Source organism: Salvelinus fontinalis, chromosome 19 (genome assembly GCF_029448725.1).
Source record: "Salvelinus fontinalis isolate EN_2023a chromosome 19, ASM2944872v1, whole genome shotgun sequence".
Taxonomy (NCBI): domain Eukaryota; kingdom Metazoa; phylum Chordata; class Actinopteri; order Salmoniformes; family Salmonidae; genus Salvelinus; species Salvelinus fontinalis.
Window position 1 is genome coordinate 23,541,663 of NC_074683.1, and position 22,641 is coordinate 23,564,303.

Genomic DNA, 22,641 nt, shown 5'->3' on the forward strand with positions numbered 1-22,641 from the left:
CAGGGACAGGCAGAGTGGTCAGGCGGGCGAGTACAGGGTCAGGGACAGGCAGAGTGGTCAGGCGGGCGGGTATAGGGTCAGGGACAGGCAGAGTGGTCAGGCGGGCGGGTACAGGGTCAGGGACAGGCAGAGTGGTCAGGCGGGCAGGCAGGGTCAGAGACAGGCAGAGTGGTCAGGCGGTCGGGTACAGGGTCAGGGACAGGCAGAGTGGTCAGGCGGGCGGGTACAGGGTCAGGGACAGGCAGAGTGGTCAGGCGGGCGGGTACAGGGTCAGGGACAGGCAGAGTGGTCAGGCGGGCGGGTACAGGGTCAGGGACAGGCAGAGTGGTCAGGCGGGCGGGTACAGGGTCAGGGACAGGCAGAGTGGTCAGGCGGGCGGGTACAGGGTCAGGGACAGGCAGAGTGGTCAGGCGGGCGGGTACAGGGTCAGGGACAGGCAGAGTGGTCAGGCGGGCGGGTACAGGGTCAGGGACAGGCAGAGTGGTCAGGCGGGCAAGTACAGGGTCAGGGACAGGCAGAGTGGTCAGGCGGGCGAGTACAGGGTCAGGGACAGGCAGAGTGGTCAGGCGGGCGAGTACAGGGTCGGGGACAGGCAGAGTGGTCAGGCGGGCGGGTACAGGGTCAGGGACAGGCAGAGTGGTCAGGCGGGCGAGTACAGGGTCAGGGACAGGCAGAGTGGTCAGGCGGGCGGGTACAGGGTCAGGGACAGGCAGAGTGGTCAGGCGGGCGAGTACAGGGTCAGGGACAGGCAGAGTGGTCAGGCGGGCGAGTACAGGGCCAGGGACAGGCAGAGTGGTCAGGCGGGCGGGTACAGGGTCAGGGACAGGCAGAGTGGTCAGGCGGGCGAGTACAGGGTCAGGGACAGGCAGAGTGGTCAGGCGGGCGAGTACAGGGTCAGGGACAGGCAGAGTGGTCAGGCGGGCGAGTACAGGGTCAGGCAGAGTGGTCAGGCGGGCGAGTACAGGGTCAGGGACAGGCAGAGTGGTCAGGCGGGCGAGTACAGGGTCAGGGACAGGCAGAGTGGTCAGGTGGGCGAGTACAGGGTCAGGACAGGCAAGGGTCAAAACCAGGAGGGTGAGAAAAGAGAGACTGTAAAAAACAGGAACTGAGACACAAAACACTGGTTGACTTGAACAAACAAGAAGAACTGGCCCAGACAGACAGAAACACAGGTATAAATACCCAGAGGATAAGTGGGGAAGATGGGTGACACCTGGAGGGGGTGGAGACAAGCACAAGGACAGGTGAAACAGATCAGGGCGTGACTAGAGCAAAGCATGTGTGCCATGTGTGTGTGTCCGTCCTGGGGACAGAAACAGGATTTCTTAATCCCAGGAGACAGTCAACCTATGAGAGTACAGTAGATGCAGTGCCTTCAGAAACTATTCAGAACTCTTGACTTATTCCACATTTTGTTGTTTTACAGCCAGAATTAAATTTTTATTTTTATTTTTTTTAAATCTCACCTACACACAATACCCCGTAATGACAAAGTGAAAACATGTTTTTTGAAATGTTTGCAAATGTATTGAAAATTCAATTCAGAAATATCTCATTTACATACGTATTCACACCCCTGAGTCAATAGATGTTAGAATCACCTTGAGCAACAGGTTTTCCTGTGCTTAATTCTATTCCGATTTTTTTTATCCTAAAAACTCCCTAGTCCTCGCCGAATACAAGCACACAATATTATGCCGCCACCACCATGCTTAAAAATATGAAGAGTGGTACTCAGTGATGTGTTGGATTTGCCACAAACATAATGCTTTGTATTCAGGACATAAAGTTACATTTTACTTTAGTGCCTTTTTGGAAACAATATGCATGTTTTGGAATATTTGTATGATGTAGAGGCTTCCTTCTTTTCACTCTGTCATTTATGTTAGTATTGTGGAGTAACTACAATGTTGTTGATCCATCCTCAGTTTTCTCCTATCACAGCCATTAAACTCTGTAACTGTTCTAAAGTCACCATATGCCTCATGGGGAAATCCCTGAGCGTTTTCCCTCCTCTCCGGCAACTGAGTTAGGAAGGACGCCTGTATCTTTGTAGTGACTGGGTCTATTGATTCACCATCCAAAGTGTAATGAATAACTTCACCATGGTCAAAGGTATATACAATGTCTGCTTTTTACATTTTTACACATTTACTAAAAGGTGCCCTTCTTTGTGAGGCATTGGAAAACCTCCCTGGTCTTTGTGGTTGAATCTGTGTTTGAAATTCACTGCTCGACTGAGGGATCTTACAGATAATTTTATGTGTGGGGTACAGATATGAGGTAGTCATTCAAAAATCATGTTAAACACTATTATTGCACACAAATTCTACCTTCAAACATCACTGGTTCTTCAAGTTGTTCCCAGAGTGGTTCAGTCAGTAGTGTGATCTGATCTGGACATTACAGAAGCACCAATCCAGGACAAGTCATACGGCAACACAGACCATTTTTGATGCAGCTTATAGACAAGCAATGTTTCCATGATGTATGGACCATATTGGCAGCCATTTTGGATGTTCTCATTTATAATGTTCCATTTACTGATGCACATTACTTCCTCTCCCAGAGTTCATCACTTCCACTCCCTCCGTGTTCTACACATGCAACACGGCAGACTGGATCGTCTTCTTAGTTGGGATGCATCCCCACAACAAATCCAGGTGTCATGGGGGTCATGGGGGTGGTGCGGTGAGAGCCAGGGGTCATGGGCAGAGACCTGGGAGTCATCAGGGGCACATCGTCAGGGGAGCGTCTCAGGGTCAGGGTGTAGTCTGGTGGACAGGTCAGTCGCAGGGTGTCCAGAGTGTTGTAGATGTCCTGTGTGTCCAGGGTGTCAAGAGCCTCCAGCGTGTGGTGTATGTTGTGTGTGTCGTGTATCTCCAGGGTGTTGTGTTGATGCAGGGCCTCAGCCTCCAGCTGCTTCAAAAGCCCCTGTATTTGTGGGGTACAGAGATCAGGTAGTCATTCAAAAATCATGTTAAACACTATTATTGCACACAGAGTTAGTCCATGCAACTTATTATGTGACTTGTTAAGCAAATTTTCAGTCTTGAATGTATTTAGGCTTGCCATAACAAAGGGGTTGAATAGTTATTGACTCAAGACATTTCAGCTTTTCATTTTTAATTATTTTGTAAACATTTCTAAAAACATAATTCCGCTTTGACGTTATGGGGTATTGTGTGTAGGCCAGTGACACAACATCTCAATTTAATCCATTTTAAATTCAGGCTGTAACACCAAAAAAATGGAAACAGTCAAGGGGTGTGAATTCTTTCTGAAGGCACTGTATATGAGAAGCATATAAATGGTAAAATACAGATATATTTTATTTAACAAAATGCAGCAGAAAGTTCTCATACAGCAAAGACTCCTTCCATCCGTTTACGCAGAAACTGAAAATAATTATAAAAAAAGACATCTTCTAATCTAGCCTATGGTAGCGTTTCAAATAAGATTCATCGTTTCAGATCCACTGTTTCAGCTTTCTTTAAATACAATACAGTATATGATATTATTTAGTTTACTTTTGTGGTTCAAAAAGCTCACGAATGCAGAATATGTGTCGGGACGGAATTCAATCGTAACGTTTTAGACTTCAGCATGATTGAATTCCGATCTCAGGTCAACTGATCAGTTACGTCTCTGGGTTAGACGTTAGCGTTTCGCGTAAGGGGTCTAGGGTATGGGACTGAAATAAGGGTTCATAGACAGGTTGAGGTTAGGAGGAAGGTCGAGTTTAGGATGTGGATCAGGGTTAGAGGTTAGGGTCAGGGGTTAAGACGTGCTTCTGAAACAGTTCACAACAGTTTGTGCATATATTATGACAACATTTTGCGAAGTTTTTGTTTGTTTTGGGCTTCCGCAAGGGTTTTTTCAACTGTTCAGGCACACACAAAAAAAATTGCGAGGCAAGCCGAAGTCTACACCCCCTCGTCGGAATTGTTCAATCAAGTGCCTGTTGTCATTCAACTCGAAACGACTCGTTTTGATGCAGATTTTTTCACTTGAGAAATACTGCACCAAACATCTTAGTTAGATGTCAAATTGCGCGACTTAGATCTCTTTGGCAAAAAACGTCAAAATTTATGAAAGATTTCTTGACTATTTTGGGGAAGTGATTACGGCATCTCAAAATGTACAAATAGTACTATTGCCGCTTATTTTTCATTTTTCAAACAAAGGTCTTTTAAGGGATTATGCGAGCACACTCATTCGAACTAAAGCATGCTGACGCCTTTAGCCTAAGGACAAAGGTAAGGGACCATGACAGAGAGACATGACAGGACAGACCCAGTTCCATGTCCAAGTACAAGTCTCGGATCAGAGAAGAGGGTGGGTATAGATATAATCAGGGTTAGGATTAGGGTCAGGGTTAAGATGTCAGAAAGAAGCGTAAAATGACATCTTGTTCTGAGGACATATACATTTATAATCAACTCAAAATAAAGCCTTAAATAACATATTTTGATGCGATAAAACAGTAAAACCTTTAAATCTTACAATCTTTTCTCAATCATGTTTACAAGTTATTTACATATTTGAACAGACTGCTGGTTGGTAGATGTGACCTTTGGACTGTTGAACTTGTTATTGTTGAACCCTTCAGAGGTCTTTGACTTAAAGGCCAGGAATAGAGTCTGAATCTTTCCCCATCCGTCTGTTGTTCACTCTGTCTGTCTGTTCCTATCCTTCCGACCACATCTATGGCCAGGCTGAGCACAGAGCTGCAGGGAACGTTGATCCTCTGAAGGATTTCATTGCAATTGAAAAATTCTACATTCAAATTTCACTGGTTCTTCAAGTTTTTCCCAGAGTGGTTCAGTCAGTAGTCTGATCTGATCTGCACACCACAGAAGCCCCACTCCAGAGCAAGTCATACGGCAACACAGACCATTTTTGATGCAGCTTATAGACAAGCAATGTTTCCATGATGTATGGACCATATTGGCAGCCATTTTGGATGTTCTCATTTATAATGTTCCATTTACTGATGCACATTACTTCCTCTCCCAGAGTTCATCACTTCCTCTCCCTCAGTGTTCTACACATGCAACACGGCAGACTGGATCGTCATCTTAGTTGGACTGGAGAAACTGTCCTGCTCCATCTCTGTCTGTGGTTATACGCGTGTGGTGGAGTGTGTGTGTGTGTTGGGGTGTGTGTGCGTGTGCGTATGGGGCAAGTGTGTGTTACTGTAAGGACTAAAGCCCTGCATGGGCTGCATCCCCACAACAGATCCAGGTGTCATGGGAGTCATGGGGGTGGCGGGGTGAGAGCCAGGGGTCATGGGCAGAGACCTGGGAGTCATCAGGGGCACATCGTCAGGGGAGCGTCTCAGGGTCAGGGTGTAGTCTGGTGGACAGGTCAGTCGCAGGGTGTCCAGAGTGTTGTAGATGTCCTGTGTGTCCAGGGTGTCAAGCGCCTCCAGCGTGTGGTGTATGTTGTGTGTGTCGTGTATCTCCAGGGTGTTGTGTTGATGCAGGGCCTCAGCCTCCAGCTGCTTCAAAAGCCCCTCCCCCTGCAGCTGGTGTGTGATGTCAGCATTGATGATATCATGGCGTGGAGGTGGGCGTGGCGGCCTGCGATGTTCCATCTTGCGCTTGTCTTTCTTGTAGAGCAGAGCAGCGAAGGCCAGGATGTTGAGGAAGAGGAGTGAGGCTCCCACTGCGATGGTAACGCTCAGCTCAGTGGAATAGTCCTCCATGACGGGGTGGGGGACCTGCAGCTCCTCCCCCTGCAGTGCCGGAGTCTGGGGCGTGGACGGGGGGTTTGGGTGGCGCGTGCTGCCCAGGCCCAGGCCTTTAGACAGCCGCTTGGTGTAGGAGTGAGGAGTTGTGTCCTGGGGAGGGCTGTGGGTTGCAGAGGACACGTATTGCAGCAACTCGTTGATGTTGTGGAGGTGGGGAACCAGCTGCAGCCAGAACGCTGTCTTGGTGGCTCTGGAGGTGGAGAAACGTTTTTGGGTTTGGTTTTTCAGCAGAATCATCATCCATAAAAAGAAAAACTATATTTCACAAGGAATCTGACAAAATATACACAATAACATAAGATAACATAATACATTATAAATTATAGTTATTATATATTAAACAGATAGAAGTGGAAAGTGGCAAGTGCTGCTAGCATGAAGTGCTAACAGTGCAAAGTGGTTCATTATACATGATTTAACATGATATGGCAGCAGCAAGAAAGGCAGGCAGGGGAACATCTACCTGTAGTGGTCTGTGATTATCTGATCTATCTGTAGTGGTCTGTGATGATCTGATCTACCTGTAGTGGTCTGTGATGATCTGATCTATCTGTAGTGGTCTGTGATGATCTGATCTACCTGTAGTGGTCTGTGATTATCTGATCTATCTGTAGTGGTCTGTGATGATCTAATCTACCTGTAGTGGTCTGTGATGATCTGATCTATCTGTAGTGGTCTGTGATGATCTGATCTACCTGTAGTGGTCTGTGATGATCTGATCTACCTGTAGTGGTCTGTGATTATCTGATCTACCTGTAGTGGTCTGTGATGATCTGATCTATCTGTAGTGGTCTGTGATTATCTGATCTATATGTAGTGGTCTGTGATTATCTGATCTACCTGTAGTGGTCTGTAATGGTCTGTGGTAATCTGATCTACCTGTAGTGGTCTGTAATGGTCTGTGATAATTTGATCTACCTGTAGTGGTCTGTAATGGTCTGTGATTATCGTATCTACCTGTAGTGGTCTCTGACGCGTGGCTTCAGGCCGATGTGCAGGTAAAGCTGTTCCTTGGGGGTATACTTGGCCCAGGCCACCTCCTCAAAGCGGTTGGGTTTGGTGTGGATGAACTTGGTGTCCTGGGGCACTGGCTGGTTAGGATCTCTGAGACATAGAAGAAAAACACAGTCAGGAAAAGTTATCTTAAAGGTTAATCATGGTTACTTTACCATTCATTAGAGGAAAGTAAGAGAGTTTCTTAGCAAAAGAGTTATACAAGACATTTATTTCACCCTGTCTTGGCGAAGTTGGTCCAGTATGTCATGACCACGGCGCTGAGCATCACGTCGTTTTTAGAGAAGTTACAGTTGAAGAGGTCCGTGGGTCCGATCAGCGGCAGACCGAACACATACGGCACCTCATCTCCGTGGGAGGAGTCAGCCCAGGCGGGCGACACGTCACTCTGACAGTGGTGGTAGAAGGAGTAGAAGTATGTTGGCGATCCATACTGGGCATGGAGGTCTGCTGTGGCCACCGCCGGCGCCACCCACTGGTGATCAGTGAACAGAGCGACTAGCGTCTTCCGCCGGGTTTCAGGGTTCTCCCGGTCGGCCCAGTCTGTGTACATGAACTTGATGCTCTCTCTCAACGTGTCCTACCGCAAAGATAAAAAATACCTTGTCAATAAAGCACATGGGAGCATAGATGGATTGCAGTATGCAGAGTCTATTTTTACTTTTTGCTGAACATATTCTTTGCCCACCAGCAACTGCATAGAAGCACTGAATGTGAATAGACATTTTCCTGCAGCCTACCTTCCCCTCCGGGTAGCCATAGAGACTGTCCACGAAGTCTGACACGGCAAAGTCAAAATCGTTGGCGGAGACGCCATCCTCACCATTGACCATCCCGTCAACGAACTTAAGCCCCTCCCCCTGGTTCACACCCAGCATGATGTCATAGTTGAGGAACTCCCCCTGTGTGTGAAGAACAGGGTTGTCAATAACAATATTATGCAATATTATGCGCAACAGAACATTGTACTGTCTACACTCGGTTTGTTGTTTATATTAAAACATTTTCATTAAATCGATTTTAATCCGAACTAAAGTTTTGTTGCTAATGATTCCACGACGCGGTTAGCCTTTACGGCTGGGACTGCAAGTTTGTGTTCATTTACAGCCAGCTAGCACGAGGGAGTGCTAGCTGGCTGTACTACAGACACCTGTCGTTGTCGTGGGAAAGACTCTTTTCGTAAAACAATTGGTTGCAGTAAAGAGCCAATCTGGATACTAAGGAGATCCTGAGGGAAATCGACGAGTAGCAACAGCTTTACGCTATGAAGGAACAACATACTCCATCATGGAAAGATCCGACCACCTCACAAAATAACTTTAACCAGACAAGAAAAAGAAAAACAGATTCATCTACAGACACGGACGATTTACTTACCACTGAGGTAGAGGCTAGTGCTCTGGCTGGAATGCATGCAACACTGGAAAAGTTGTGTGAGGAGGTAGCAGGGCTGAGGGGGAGTTTGGAGTTCAGCCAGAGTGAAATTCTCACGCGCCAAAGAGAAAAAAAAGACACTCACAGCCAAGGTAAAAATCCACGATTCCGACATGGATTGTCTACTCAGGGAAAACAGGGTGATGAAGGAGTCGCTAGTAGACGTACAAAGTCGTAGCATGCGTGAAAATAAAAAATAATCTGGGATTCCTGAGGACGCATCCAATAATCCAGGCGCGATCAGAAAATTCATGCAATCCGACTTGAAACTTCCTACAGAGACTGTAAACAAGGTGGCTTTCCACATAGTACACAGACTTGGAGCTCAGAGCGACAAGACCAAGGGTCCCCGACCGATCATCGCAAAATTTGAACACTACCAACAAAAGGAGCTGATCAAAAGCAGTGGAAGGGCCAACGCCAACAAAAATAATTTGCAGAAACTCGTTACTGAATACGTAGTCATCTATGATTCTCCGAATGATATTTTAAAAGAGGAAGCTAATTATTTTAGGCAGATGTTTTCCGTCTCATCCTTTCCCACTGAATGAAGATTATGGTAAGGAATTCTTTCCAAATAATATAAAAAATGGAAAATTAACAAATGTACAGAAAGATCAGTGCGAAGGCCAAATGACAGAGAAATTACTTTTTGAGGCTAAAAAAACTTCTCTAGGGTAGGGGGCACTATTTTCACCTCCAAATGAAAAGCGTGCCCAAAGTAAAATGCCTGCTACTCAGGCCCAGAGGCTAGGATATGCATATAGAATATAGAAAACACTCTAAAGTTTACAAAACTTAAAAAAATGTCTGTGAGTATAACATAATTGATTTGCCAGGCAAAAACCTGAGAAAAATCCATCCAGGAAGTAGGATTTTTTATTGTTGTAGTTTTCTATTCAATGCTATTACAGTATCCATTGACTTAGGACTCAAATTGCTGTTACTATGGCTTCCACTAGATGTCAACCGTCGTTAGAAATTGTTTCAGGCTTGTATTCTGAAAAATGAGGGAGTAGGACCAGACTGAATGACTGGACCCTAAATTGTCAAAGAGCTATTTCATGCGCAATCCCGAGAGCACGCCTTTCTTGTTTACCTTTTATATTGATGACGTTATTGTCTGGTGGAATATTATATATTATTTAGGCTAAAAACAACCTAAGGATTGAATATAAACATCGTTTGACATGTTTCTATGAACTTTACGGATGCAATTTGGATTTTTTGTCTGCCTGTTGTGACTGCATTTGAGCCTGTGGATTACTGAAGAAAATGCGTGAACAAAACTGAGGTTTTTGGATATAAAGAGAGACTTTATCGAACAAAACAAACATTTTTTGAGTAAATTAATGTCTTCTGAGTGCAACCATATGAAGATCATCAAAGGTAAGTGATTAATTTTATCTCTATTTCTGACTTGTGTAACTCTTCTACTTGGCTGGTTACTGTTTGTAATGATTTGTCTGCTGGGCGATGTTCTCAAATAATTGCATGGTATGCTTTCACCGTAAAGCCCTTTTGAAATCTGACACCATGGTTGGATTCACAAGAAGTTAATCTTTAAACCTATGTATAACACTTGTATGTTTTCTGAATTTTTATAATCAGTATTTCTATTTTTGAATTTGGCACTCTGCAATTTCACTGGATATTGGTCAGGTGGGACGCTACCGTCCCACGTACCCTAGAGAGATTCAATCCTTTCAGTCTGGAAAAACCCCAGGGCTTGATGGCATACCGGTAGAGGTATATCAAGTATTTTTTGATATACTAAAAGTTCCATTGTTAGATTGTTTTAACTACTCCTATAGAAATGGTAGTCTGTCAGGTACTCAGCAGGAAGGTCTGATTTCTCTATTATTAAAACAAGATGGCAGATATAAAGACCCAGTCTATCTAAAAAAAACTTACACTTCAATGTTGTAATGCAAAAATACTAGCAAAATGCATAGCACTCAGAATTAAAAACGTTTTTACCAGGTACAGTGGGGCAAAAAAGTATTTAGTCAGCCACCAATTGTGCAAGTTCTCCCACTTAAAAAGATGAGAGAGGCCTGTAATTTTCATCATAGCTACACTTCAACTATGACAGACAAAATGAGAAAAAAAATCCAGAAAATCACATTGTAGGATTTTTAATGAATTTATTTGCAAATTATGGTGGAAAATAAGTATTTGGTCAATAACAAAAGTTTATCTCAATACTTTGTTATATACCCTTTGTTGGCAATGACAGAGGTCAAGCGTTTTCTGTAAGTCTTCACAAGGTTTTCACACACTGTTGCTGGTATTTTGGCCCATTCCTCAATGCAGATCTCCTCTAGAGCAGTGATGTTTTGGGGCTGTTGCTGGGCAACATGGACTTTCAACTCCCTCCAAAGATTTTCTATGGGGTTGAGATCTGGAGGCTGGCTAGGCCACTCCAGGACCTTGAAATGCTTCTTACGAAGCCACTCCTTCGTTGCCCGGGCGGTGTGTTTGGGATCATTGTCATGCTGAAAGACCCAGCCACGTTTCATCTTCAATGCCCTTGCTGATGGAAGGAGGTTTTCACTCAAAATCTCACCATACATGGCCCCATTCATTCTTTCCTTTACACAGATCAGTCGTCCTGGTCCCTTTGCAGAAAAACAGCCCCAAAGCATGATGTTTCCACTCCCATGCTTCACAGTAGGTATGGTGTTCTTTAGACGCAACTCAGCATTCTTTGTCCTCCAAACACGACGAGTTGAGTTTTTACCAAAAAGTTATATTTTGGTTTCATCTGACCATATGACATTCTCCCAATCTTCTTCTGGATCATCCAAATGCTCTCTAGCAAACTTCAGACGGGCCTGGACATGCACTGGCTTAAGCAGGGGGACACGTCTGGCACTGCAGGATTTGAGTCCCTGGCGGCGTAGTGTGTTACTGATGGTAGGCTTTGTTACTTTGGTCCCAGCTCTCTGCAGGTCATTCACTAGGTCCCCCCGTGTGGTTCTGGGATTTTTGCTCACCGTTCTTGTGATCATTTTGAGCCCACGGGGTGAGATCTTGCGTGGAGCCCCAGATCGAGGGAGATTATCAGTGGTCTTGTATGTCTTCCATTTCCTAATAATTGCTCCCACAGTTGATTTCTTCAAACCAAGCTGCTTACCTATTGCAGATTCAGGCTTCCCAGCCTGGTGCAGGTCTACAATTTTGTTTCTGGTGTCCTTTGACAGCTCTTTGGTCTTGGCCATAGTGGAGTTTGGAGTGTGACTGTTTGAGGTTGTGGACAGGTGTCTTTTATACTGATAACTAGTTCAAACAGGTGCCATTAATACAGGTAACGAGTGGAGGACAGAGGAGCCTCTTAAAGAAGAAGTTACAGGTCTGTGAGAGCCAGAAATCTTGCTTGTTTGTAGGTGACCAAATACTTATTTTCCACCATAATTTGCAAATAAATTCATTAAAAATCCTACAATGTGATTTTCTGGATTTTTTTTCTCATTTTGTCTGTCATAGCTGAAGTGCACCTATGATGAAAATTACAGGTCTCTCTCATCTTTTTAAGTGGGAGAACTTGCACAATTGGTGGCTGACTAAATACTTTTTTGCCCCACTGTATTGTTCATCCTGATCAGACAGGTTTTTTACACGGACGATACATTGGAGATAATATACAACAACTACTAGAAATAATAGAACATGAAACATATAAGAAGCCAGGAATGGTATTTATAGTGGATTTTGAAAAGACATTTGATAAAGTAGGACTGGATTTTATTTTTAACGGCTTTTGAGTTTTGAATTGTCAAGAGGAGTTAAACAAGGGTGTCCGCTGTCACCATATCTATTCGCTATGGCCATCGAAATGCTAGCTATTAAAAGCAGATCCAATAACAACATTAGAAGATTAGAAATCCAAGGCTTAAAAACAAAGGTGTCCATGTATGCTGATGACTCAAGTTTTATATTAAGTCCACAAGCTAGATCCCTGCAATGTCTCATTGAAGATCTAGATAACTTTTCTGTACTCTCTGGACTAAAACCTAATTATGACAAGTGTGCAATATTACGTATTGGATCCTTAAAAAATACAACTTTTACATTACCCTGCAGTTTACCTATAAAACGGCCTGATGGTGAAGTAGACATACTTGGTATTCATATCACAAAATATATAAATAAGCTCTCCACAATGAATTTCAATAGAAAACTTGTAAAAATAGACAAGCTCCTGCAACCATGGAGAGGTAAATACCTGTCTATTTATGGAAAAATTTCCCTGATTAACTCCTTAGTCATATCTCAGTTTACTCACTTACTTATGGTGCTGCCAACTCCTGATGATTCGTTTTTCAAATCATATGAGCAAAAAATATTTTGCTTTATCTGGGATGCTAAACCAGATAAAATAAAATCTGTTTGTGCAGATTGCCATGTCTCATTTTTGATTAATTGAAAATGATACTTTTTTCAACGTATCTCTCTTTTTCAAACAATCATTGCAGAGCTGGCTACAATTTCAATTTCATCCCCCTGAAAAGATAGAACAAATATTACAACAAATATTATGGTTGAACTCAAATGTGCTGGTTGATAAAATACCTGTATTTATGGGAAAAGGGTATTTTGTTCTTAAATTATATTGTAAATTGGAATTGGTAGAGTTATGTCCTTCATGGAGTTATCAGAATTGTACGGAAAGGTCTGCTCAATCCAAGAGTACAACCAATTGATTACAGCATTGCCCCAAAAATGGAAGAGGCGGGTGGCTGCGGGAGGAGGTAGGGAACTGGTCTGTCTGTCCAATATAAAGGATCAAAACTGGCAGAAGAATAAAAATAGCATAAATAGGAAAGTATACCAGTTTCATTTGAGGACCAGGATGTTGACAACTGTGCAATACAGATTGCAAAATAGTTGGGAAGAGATTTTTGATGTCCCGATTCCATGGTACAGGGTGTATGAGTTGATGTGTAAAACAACGCAAGATTCAAGACTTCGTGCTTTTCAGCTAAAATTATTATATAGAATTCTTGCCACCAACAAAATGTTGAATATTATATTTGGGGCATAAAATCATGGAAGCTCTGCAGATTTTGTTGTGAGGATACAGAATCAATAGACCATTTATTTTGGTATTGCCCTCAGGTAGACTGTTTCTGGGCTCAGGTTCAGGAATGGCTGAAAATGCATAGCATTGATCTAAAATTGACCCTAGAAATAGTACTATTAGGAGATCTGGAGAGACCGGGTCAGTCAATTACTAATATACTAATACTCGTAGTAAAATGATTTATCTTCAACTCGCAATCTGTGGATTCTATTCGATTAGATTAGTGGATTCTATTTGATAGATTGAAATTGTACGTTAAACATCACAGCATAGTTGAAAGATATGTGTTGTGTAGAAACCCGAAGTGGGTGGCCAGCAGAGATAGATGGGATGGGCTGAGGGAAGCTGAGGGTTGGTATGTGGAATTGGAGACAAGTGGGAGTGGAGTTGCTGTGTGAGAGATAGAATGATGGTCAAAGATAAAAGTAAAAAGGCTGATGCCGTGGATGTGTTTGTACATATGCATATACACACACTCTCATTCAAATAAACACATACAAGAACACACACATACATGTAATAGTGCCAGACATGCACACAAACATATACAGTTGGCATTGCTGTTATGATTTTAGTTGTCCTTGATGTCCTTTGTTTTAATTGTAATTTTTTTCTTTATTTAATTTTTGTATTGTTGTTTGCTGTTTTCTTCAGTCTTTTCCTTTTTTCTCTTTAGTTCATTCTCTTAGTTGTTGGTGCACTGGGGGGTTCTTGGGGGTGGGAAATGGAATTAACTGTATTTTTTATTTGGGGAACTGTGGGAGGGATCATGGAGGGTTCCGGTTCATGTTTTTTGGCCTGGTGGTAGATCGGTCAACGTGCCCTTGAGCAGGGCATTGACCCTGGATGCTTCTATGTGTCACTCTGAATGGGAATCTGTTGGATGACTGGTATGATGTAGTTGTTGAGCGGCTTCACTACAAGTATATTATATGTTTCGAAATATTTAGATATTCAATAAAATAAAATAAAAAATATATATATATAATGCATCCTTAACCATCATCTCAGAACCCAAAATGAAATCTTGCCAAAACGAAGAAACCATATAACTTGTAATACATGTATAATGTACACTGAGTAGTATACAAAACATTACAAACACCTTCTCTTTAAAACACACAGACTGACCAGTTGAATCCAGGTGACAGCTATGATCCCTTATTGATGTCACTTAAATCCACTTCAATCAGTGTAGATGTGTATGAGTGCCATTCAAAGGGGGAATGGGCAAGACAAAAGATTTAAGTGCCTTTGAACAGGGTATGGTAGTAGGTGCCAGGTGCACTGGTTTGTGTCAAGAACTGCAACTCACAGTTTCCTGTGTGTATCAAGATGCAACTCAGTATTAGGAAGGTGTTCTTAATGTTTGGTAGACACAGTGTATATAAACCATAGAGTGTTTAATATTTTCTCACCTGCTCCATGAGTATCTGGGGGTCGTCAGGGATGACATCACCGTCGATGACAGGTCCGAAGGCGGTGTGGTATTTAGCTGGGGTGATGTTCTCTTCCAGCAGCTCCTGGTAGGTCTTCCCCTGCAGGCAGGCGATCAGCTCTGATGAGTCCTCCAGGCTGCAGTCCACTTTGTCCCCCAGCAGCCTTGCATACTTCCCTGGCTGGTAGTTGACCGCCCAGCTGGACAGGGCTGTCCCACTCTGGATGATCGCCTTCTGGAACAGATCTGATACACAGCATGCTGACAGAGGTTAGAGGTCAGAGGTTATAGGTCAGGAATTGGAGGTGACTCTTTGTGAAGTGTGACCAGGCTGACAGAAGTTAAGAGGTCAAGGGTAAGGGTTCAGAGGTTGGGTTCAGGGGTTAGAGGTTACTTACCCTCAGAGTAGTGGGACAGAGTTAGCAGGCTCACACAGGAGGCTCCAGCTCCGGAGCCAAACACAGTGACTCTGTCTGGGTCTCCGCTGAATGCAGCAATGTTCTCCTTCACCCAGCGCAGAGCCTGGATCTGGTCCAACAGACCATAGTTGCCTTTAGCTGCCTGGTCACCCGTACTGAGGAAACCTGAAGAAATAACACATAAAAATACACAAAAATATAAAAGGAAAGTGTAGTAAATATCAAGAGTAAAATTATTTTTTTAAATAACACATCAAACAGGAATATCTTATTTAAAAATACTTTTCATCAAAGATATGAACAACAGGATGTAAATATGGGCTAGGAACTAAAGGGAAACACTACTTCAAAAGGAAACACTAAGTTTGATTCCTTACAATTCTGGGACTACATGTAGTCGGCTCACTGGGGATTGGCTACTACGGCAGATACTTATAAATCTCTCATTAATGATTTTAATAAATCAATAATAACAAGTATTACAGTATGCTGTTATAACCTAAGCCTAACGCTAACTCAGTATGTGGCTGCAGCTGTTAAGCCTTACTGTAGACAATATTCATTGTCTTAACACAAGAAAAATCTTGGTGAGATTGACAGACATGTTTTGCAGTGTAGCCAAACCCTGAGGACTCAGTGACTAATGATGTCATGTGACCGCGGCTCACCACCCTCAGTCAGACCTGGGGTAGACCTGGGACACCAGAACATCTGCGTGTCACTGAACACATTCACAGACGCAGACGCAAAATGAGTGTGTCACTAATTCACACACCACACTAGGGACATGAGTGTGTCACTAACAGACATATACAGGATGAGCTGGAGCGTGTGGGTGTCACTGAGGGCTGTGCCACAAGATACATGTGACCTTAAATGATCATGTCAGATCACTTCAACCCTCCTCTCCCCCCCTTCCTCTTCCCTCCTCCTCCTCCCCTCCCCCTCTTTTCCTCATCCTCCACTCCATCTTTTCCTCCTCCCTCCCCCTCTCTTTTCCTCCTCCTCCACTCCCCTCTTTTCCTCCTTCTCCTATCCCCTCTTTTCCTCCTCCTCCACTCCCCTCTTTTCCTTCTCCTCCCCTCCCCTCTTTTCCTCCTCCTCCACTCCCCTCTTTTCCTCCTCCTCCCCTCCCCTCTTTTCCTCCTCCTCCCATCCCCTCTTTTGCTCCTCCTCCACTCCCCTCTTTTCCTCCTCCTCCCATCCTCTTTTCCTCCTCCACTCCCCTCTTTTCCTCCTCCTCCCCTTCCCTCTTTTCCTCCTCCTCCCATCCCCTTTTCCTCCTCCTCCCCCTCTTTTCCTCATCCTCCACTACCATCTTTTCCTCCTCCTCCCTCCCCCTCTCTTTTCCTCCTCCTCCACTCCCCTCTTTTCCTCCTCCTCCACTCCCCTCTTTTCCTCCTCCTCCCCTCCCCTCTTTTCCTCCTCCTCCCATCCCCTTTTCCTCCTCCACTCCCCTCTTTTCCTCCTCCTCCCCTCCCCTCTTTTCCTCCTCCTCCTATCCCCTTTTCCTCCTCCACTCCCCTCTTTTCCTCCTCCTCCACTCCCCTCTTTTCCTCCTCCTCCCATCCCCTTTTCCTCCTCATCCCCCTCTTTTCCTCATCCTCCACTCCCATATTTTCCTCCTCCTCCCTCCCCCTCTCTTTTCCTCCTCCTCCACTCCCCTCTTTTCCTCCTCCTCCACACCCCTCTTTTCCTCCTCCTCCCATCCCCTTTTCCTCCTCCCCTCCCCTCTTTTCCTCCTCCTCCCCTCCCCTCTTTTCCTCCTCCTCCCATCCCCTTTTCCTCCTCCTCCCCTCCCCTCTTTTCCTCCTCCTCCCCTCCCCTCTTTTCCTCCTCCTCCCATCCCCTTTTCCTCCTCCACTCCCCTCTTTTACTCCTCCTCCACTCCCCTCTTTTCCTCCTCCTCCCCTCCCCTCTTTTCCTCCTCCTCCACTCCCTCACTCCCTCTTTCAGTTTATACTTTCCTCTCCCCTCCTCTCTCCCCCTTCCCTCACCCTCTCTCCCATTCCCTTCACCTCCTTGCCTCTCACCCTGCCTCTCTTCTCTCTCTCCTCTACTCTCTCACCCCCACTTCTCCTCTCTCTCCTCTCATCCTTCTCTCATAAGCTTAATTGAACTCCACCTACTGTGAGCCATAAACACAGAGCTGATGGCTCCCCTCTAACCAGGCGTACACACACGCACGCACACACACACGCACGCACGCACGCACGCACACATACACACACACACAAGAGATGAATCTGGCTGTGTACAGGCTGCTAGCTTCCCAGTGGCAACACAGAAATGTGACATTTCAACCAGTGAGAGTAACAGAAACGTGATTAGGCAGATTTTAACGATGATGAGGATGATGACAATGACGTGATGATGACAACAATGATGATGATGATGATGAAGGTGACTAACCCAGTACTCCCAGTCTGTAGTTGATTGTGATGACGATGACGTTTCCATAGCTAGCCAGGACACTGCCGTCCATCATGCTGCCGCTCCCCTCTGAGTAGGAACCTCCGTGGACGTACACCATCACCGGCCGCAGACCGCCCTCATCATGGATGTCTGGAAACACACACACAAGCCATATTTTCAGAGCGCTAAATAGCTCTTGCAGATATCAAAGAAACATGTGGGTGCATGCATAATATAAGTTGAGGTAGATGGCGTGTGTGTGTGTTTGTACATACTACATACCTTCCTCAGTAGGGACGTATATATTGAGGTAGAGACAGTCTTCACTCTGCTGTGACAGGTATGCGCTGGCTATGTCAAGGTTGGCAGAGTACCAGAGAGGTAACATCTCTGTCAGCAGGCTGTGTTCCTCTACAGGTTGGGGGCAGACGGGGGAGAACTGGGTGGCGTTTCTCACCCCCGGCCAGGACAGGGGGGGCTCAGGGGGCTGGAAGCGTCTCTCCCCGGTGGGGGGGCGGGCGTAGGGGACCCCCAGGTACTGGACCACAGGGCCCAGCAGGTCAGAGGGCATGGGGGTCAACTGACCCCTCAGTCTGCCCTGGGACGTGGTGATGACTGACTGGCTAGCAGCAGGGGGGAGGGACAGGATAAGGGAGAGGAGTGGGGGGAGGACGCCTCTCAGTTTGGACAGGGACAGGAGCATGGAGAGGACACACAGTAGAGAGGAGGGGAGAAAGAGGAGAGGGGTGGGGGGATACGGGGGAGACATGTGGGAGGGACGGTGGGAGTGTTGGTGTTTAGATCAGGACTCCGACTGTGAGTCTAGCACACACTCAGACAGCGATGGTCTCAGAATATGTCTTTCTCCTCCCTGGGTCAGCCACTCACCTCCCAGTTCTCTCCGCACAGTCACACTGCTCTGCCTGGAGGGAGGGAGAGAGACAGAGACAGACAAAGATGGAAAGACAGACCTTGAATTATATATACAGTTGAAGTCGGAAGTTTACATACACCTTAGCCAAATACATTTATACTCTGCTTTTCACAATTCCTGACATTTAATCCTATAAAAAATTCCCTGTCTTAGGTCAGTTAGGATCACCACTTTATTTTAAGAATGTGAAATTGTCAGCATAATAGTAGAGAGAATTATTTATTTCAGCTATTATTTCTTTCCTCACATTACCAGTGGGTCAGAAGTTTACATACACTCAATTAGTATTTGGTAGCATTGCCTTTAAATGGTTTAACTTGGGTCAAACGTTTGGGTAGCCTTCCACAAGCTTCCCACAATAAATTGGGTGAATTTTGGCCCATTCCTCCTGACAGAGATGGTGTAACTGAGTCAGGTTTGTAGGCCTCCTTGCTCATTTCTGCCCACAAATCTTCTATATGATAGAGGTCAGGGCTTTGTGATGGCCACTCCAATACCTTGACTTTGTTGTCCTTAAGCCATTTTGCCATAACTTTGGAAGTATGCTTGGTGTCATTGTCCATTTGGAAGACCCATTTGCAACCAATCTTTAACTTCCTGACTGAGGTCTTGAGATGTTGCTTCAATAAATTCACATAATTTTCCATCCTCATGATGCCATCTATTTTGTGAAGTGCACCAGTCCCTCCTGCAGCAAAGCACCCCCACAACATGATGCTGCCACCCCCATGCTTCACGGTTGGGATGATGTTCTTCGGCTTGCAAGCCTCCCCCTTTTTCCTCCAAACATAACAATGGTCATTATGGCCAAACAGTTCTATTTTTGTTTCATCAGACCAGAGAACATTTCTCCAAAAAGTATGATCTTTGTCCCCATGTGCAGTTGCAAACTGTAGTCTGGCATTTTTATGGCAGTTTTGGAGCAGTGGCTTCTTCCTTGCTGTGCGGCTTTTCAGGTTATGTCGATATAGGACTCGTTTTACTGTGGGTATAGATACCTTTGTACCTGTTTCCTCCAGCATCTTCACAGTGTCCTGCTGTTGTTCTGGGATTGATTTGCACTTTTCTCACCAAAGTACATTAATCTCTAGGAGACGGAACGTATCTCCTTCCTGAGTGGTATGACAGCTGTGTGGTCCCATGGTGTTTATACTTGCATACTATTGTTTGTACAGATCAACGTGGTACCTTCAGGCATTTGGACATTTCTCCCAAGGATGAACCAGACCAGGAGGTCTCCAATTTTTTTCTGAGGTCTTGGCTGATTTCTTTTGATTTTCCCATGATGTCAAGCAAAGAGGCACTGAGTTTGAAGGTAGGCCTTGAAATACATCCACAGGTACACCTCCAATTGACTCGAATGATGTCAATTAGCCTATCAGAAGCTTCTAAAGCCATCACATAATTTTCTGGAATTTTCCAAGCTGTTTAAAGGCACAGTCAACGTAGTGTATGTAAACTTCTGACCCACTGGAATTGTGATGCAGTGAATTATAAGTGAAATAATCTGTCTGTAAACAATTGTTGGAAAAATGACTTTTGTCATGCACAAAGTAGACGTCCTTACCGACTTGCCAAAACTATAGTTTGTTATCAATACATTTGTGGAGTGGTTGAAAAACTAGTTTTAATGACTCCAACCTAAGTGTATGTAAACTTCCGACCTCAACTGTACATTGAGACTCCTCTTAGCATGTGGGCTGAACTGGGCAAATTCCCTCTTCTACTGCCAGTTGAAAAAAAATGCATGCAAGTTTTGATACAGCCCATAGTGCAAATAAAGGCAGACTTTACAGTATAGATATGAAGAACTAATTAAAAAAACTTCACTGGCCAGAGAGAACAAGCTATACAACCTTTCAGGGTGCAGAATGATAGAAACTGAGAGACATGCTCTCCTCTCATGCCCCAACTACAGAGTAAGTGAGAGTAATCTTGGTAGCATTTTACAATGGACTACAGGTTACAGCACAGAATAAACTGGTAAAAACATGGCAATAGCATGGTGTAATTATTGTTTCGGAGGAATAATCTTTTCTGCCTACATTCAAAATCAACATGCCAACAATCTTAGAGCTGGCAGCATAGTATGTGACAACAACCTGTCATGAATTAAGGTGGGAAAAACAGATACAAAATACCCCAATGTTACTCGTTAGCTATTTCCTCATTGTAATGATTGGTTTCTAAATCTCAGCCCTTGCTATTAAATTCAGCCCCCCCCCCCCCCCCCCCCATGCGCATTAACATTTTTAGGACAAGTAATTGTTCTTATTGCATTGATATTGTATTGGTCTCTCCATTCATGACAATACATGTCATTTGAATTGAATTGATTTTAGGGGGGGGGGGGGGGTTAATATGTGTGTGTGTAAATGTACCTCTTAGCTGTGACTGGTAGGCCTACGGCGCTGCAACGTCCTATGTCTGGGCCTGTATCAGCTGCATATGGCTGAATATTTTAATCAGAGCCCATTCCTCTCCATTCGCTGCAGTGACACCCCCCAGGTGCTACAGTGGCCATGACACAGGTTGTGCAGCTTAGATCATGACGCTTTGACTCCGGACATATCTAAAGAAAGCAACCTTATCCATCTGCTATCCAGCTATATTATCTATCTACAGCCTATAGTGAAATACATTTTATAGCGGGTTTTAGTCACAACATTTTCACTGTGAAGCGCAACATCCGATGAATAGTAATGAGTGTTGTAGCCTACAGGACAACAAACACACACACACAGAAGAACAGGGTGATAGATGAGACTCACCGACACACACGTCATAGCTCCATTGGTCTGTTCATGTGGCTGCTGCGGTAAAAATGTCAGCTGGCAGAGCATTTCATCCTTAACCGCGAAAAAAAAGAGAAGAAGGAGAGAGAAAACAGGAGAGCGGTGCGAGAAATCCCGGGACCGTGTGTCACTGGACTGCAGAGCCTCGTGCGCCAGCGACGTGCCTGGGGTATATTCCGCGGTGAGCTCCCGGGAATAGCCTATGTATTTATTGCCCGAACCCAGCAACAACTGAATACGGTACTTGACGTGGTTATTGTTAATGAATAACACAAACACGATGTTCACATCTCCCTCTCCCTTCCCCTCTCTGTCTTTCTTTCTCTGTCTCTCCCTCTCAAACGATGCTAATGGTAAGTGTTGAATTGAGCCTGCAGCCAATAGATTCCTGCACCCTCATCAGCTTGGACGGACACACACACACACACACACACACACACACACACACACACACACACACACACACACACACACACACACACACACACACACACACACACACACACACACACACACACACACACACGGGACAGGCTATCAGTAATCACAGCACAGCTCATCTTAGCTTCTGGATCCAAGTTGGGAGAACTGTGTCTCAGGCAAGATGGAACATAAATGGGATGGGATAACTTCATAATACCTTTCTTCTATTTGATACAAAAAAAGATAAAGCAGCCTTTGCCAAAACCACACATTTTCTAGATAGCAGCACTATGCTAAAATACATACTGTATGAATGTTGTTTTTTAAATCACACAAACAGCTTCATGACAAACGACCTTAAAAAAAACAATCAAATTACTGAGTCAGAAGTTAACATCACATTAGTGTGTTCTGTCTCCACCTCTGTCTGTGTTCTTTCCTGGGGCCATTCCAGCTGGACTGTGTGACACATGACTCACCCAATTACCTCAAATCCTTAGTCCTCAATGTCAGCTTAGTTTAATCCTAACTGTAACCAATGATGCCACACAACAAAGATGATTCTCCCTTTGCCACCCGAAAGTGGATATGTGAAATGGCCCATGGAGGTATTTTCGGGTCCAAAAAGTTGGACCTGGACCTGAGGACAAACAGAACTGGACCAGAAGACCTGATCATTTAAGAAAAAGGGGGACCCAGACCCGAACGGAACCGAGAACAATCAGACCCAGACACGATGACATCCAGACCGATTGGACCTGAGTGACAATTTTTTTTGTGTCAGCCAAGTTGCTCTTCTGGTTAACGAATAGGTCCTAGATCCCTGCTGTTTGTTGTTTTCAATCTTCCTTGTGACCTGCCCTGTCTGGAACTGCGAGTAGTAACAGCGTAACCTACGTTGCTAGCTACCATAACAAAGACCAAAGCC

General features: G+C 44.7%; 1 protein-coding gene across 3 annotated transcripts; it reads right to left on the reverse strand.

The window, feature by feature from the left end:
- Positions 1 to 3,109: 3,109 nt before the first annotated feature.
- LOC129816511 (neuroligin-4, X-linked-like) lies at positions 3,110 to 21,736 on the reverse strand. 3 transcript variants are annotated; one of them, XM_055871077.1, is made up of 10 exons: positions 21,267 to 21,735; positions 18,450 to 18,484; positions 17,844 to 18,236; positions 17,559 to 17,711; positions 15,126 to 15,311; positions 14,708 to 14,988; positions 7,510 to 7,671; positions 6,988 to 7,349; positions 6,713 to 6,859; positions 3,110 to 5,945 (listed from the first exon to the last, which is right to left on the reverse strand). In XM_055871077.1, the coding sequence occupies exons 3-10, from the start codon at positions 18,130 to 18,132 to the stop codon at positions 5,126 to 5,128; spliced, it is 2,400 nt and encodes a 799-aa protein (XP_055727052.1). In that variant the 5' UTR covers positions 18,133 to 18,236; positions 18,450 to 18,484; positions 21,267 to 21,735; the 3' UTR covers positions 3,110 to 5,125. The 3 variants fall into 3 exon arrangements, with proteins under 3 accessions (XP_055727052.1, XP_055727050.1, XP_055727051.1); XM_055871075.1 differs by having other exon boundaries at positions 17,844 to 18,484; positions 21,267 to 21,736; XM_055871076.1 differs by having other exon boundaries at positions 14,708 to 14,973; positions 17,844 to 18,484.
- Positions 21,737 to 22,641: the final 905 nt, after the last annotated feature.

Coding starts and splice junctions, on each gene's coding strand:
- LOC129816511 (XM_055871075.1), bottom strand. CDS start 18,330: ATGTCTCCCCCGTATCCCCCCACCCCTCTCCTCTTTCTCCCCTCCTCT. Junction 17,712..17,843: donor ATACGTCCCTACTGAGGAAG/GTATGTAGTATG, acceptor GTGTGTTTCCAG/ACATCCATGATGAGGGCGGT. Junction 7,672..14,707: donor CCCAGATACTCATGGAGCAG/GTGAGAAAATAT, acceptor CTTCACACACAG/GGGGAGTTCCTCAACTATGA.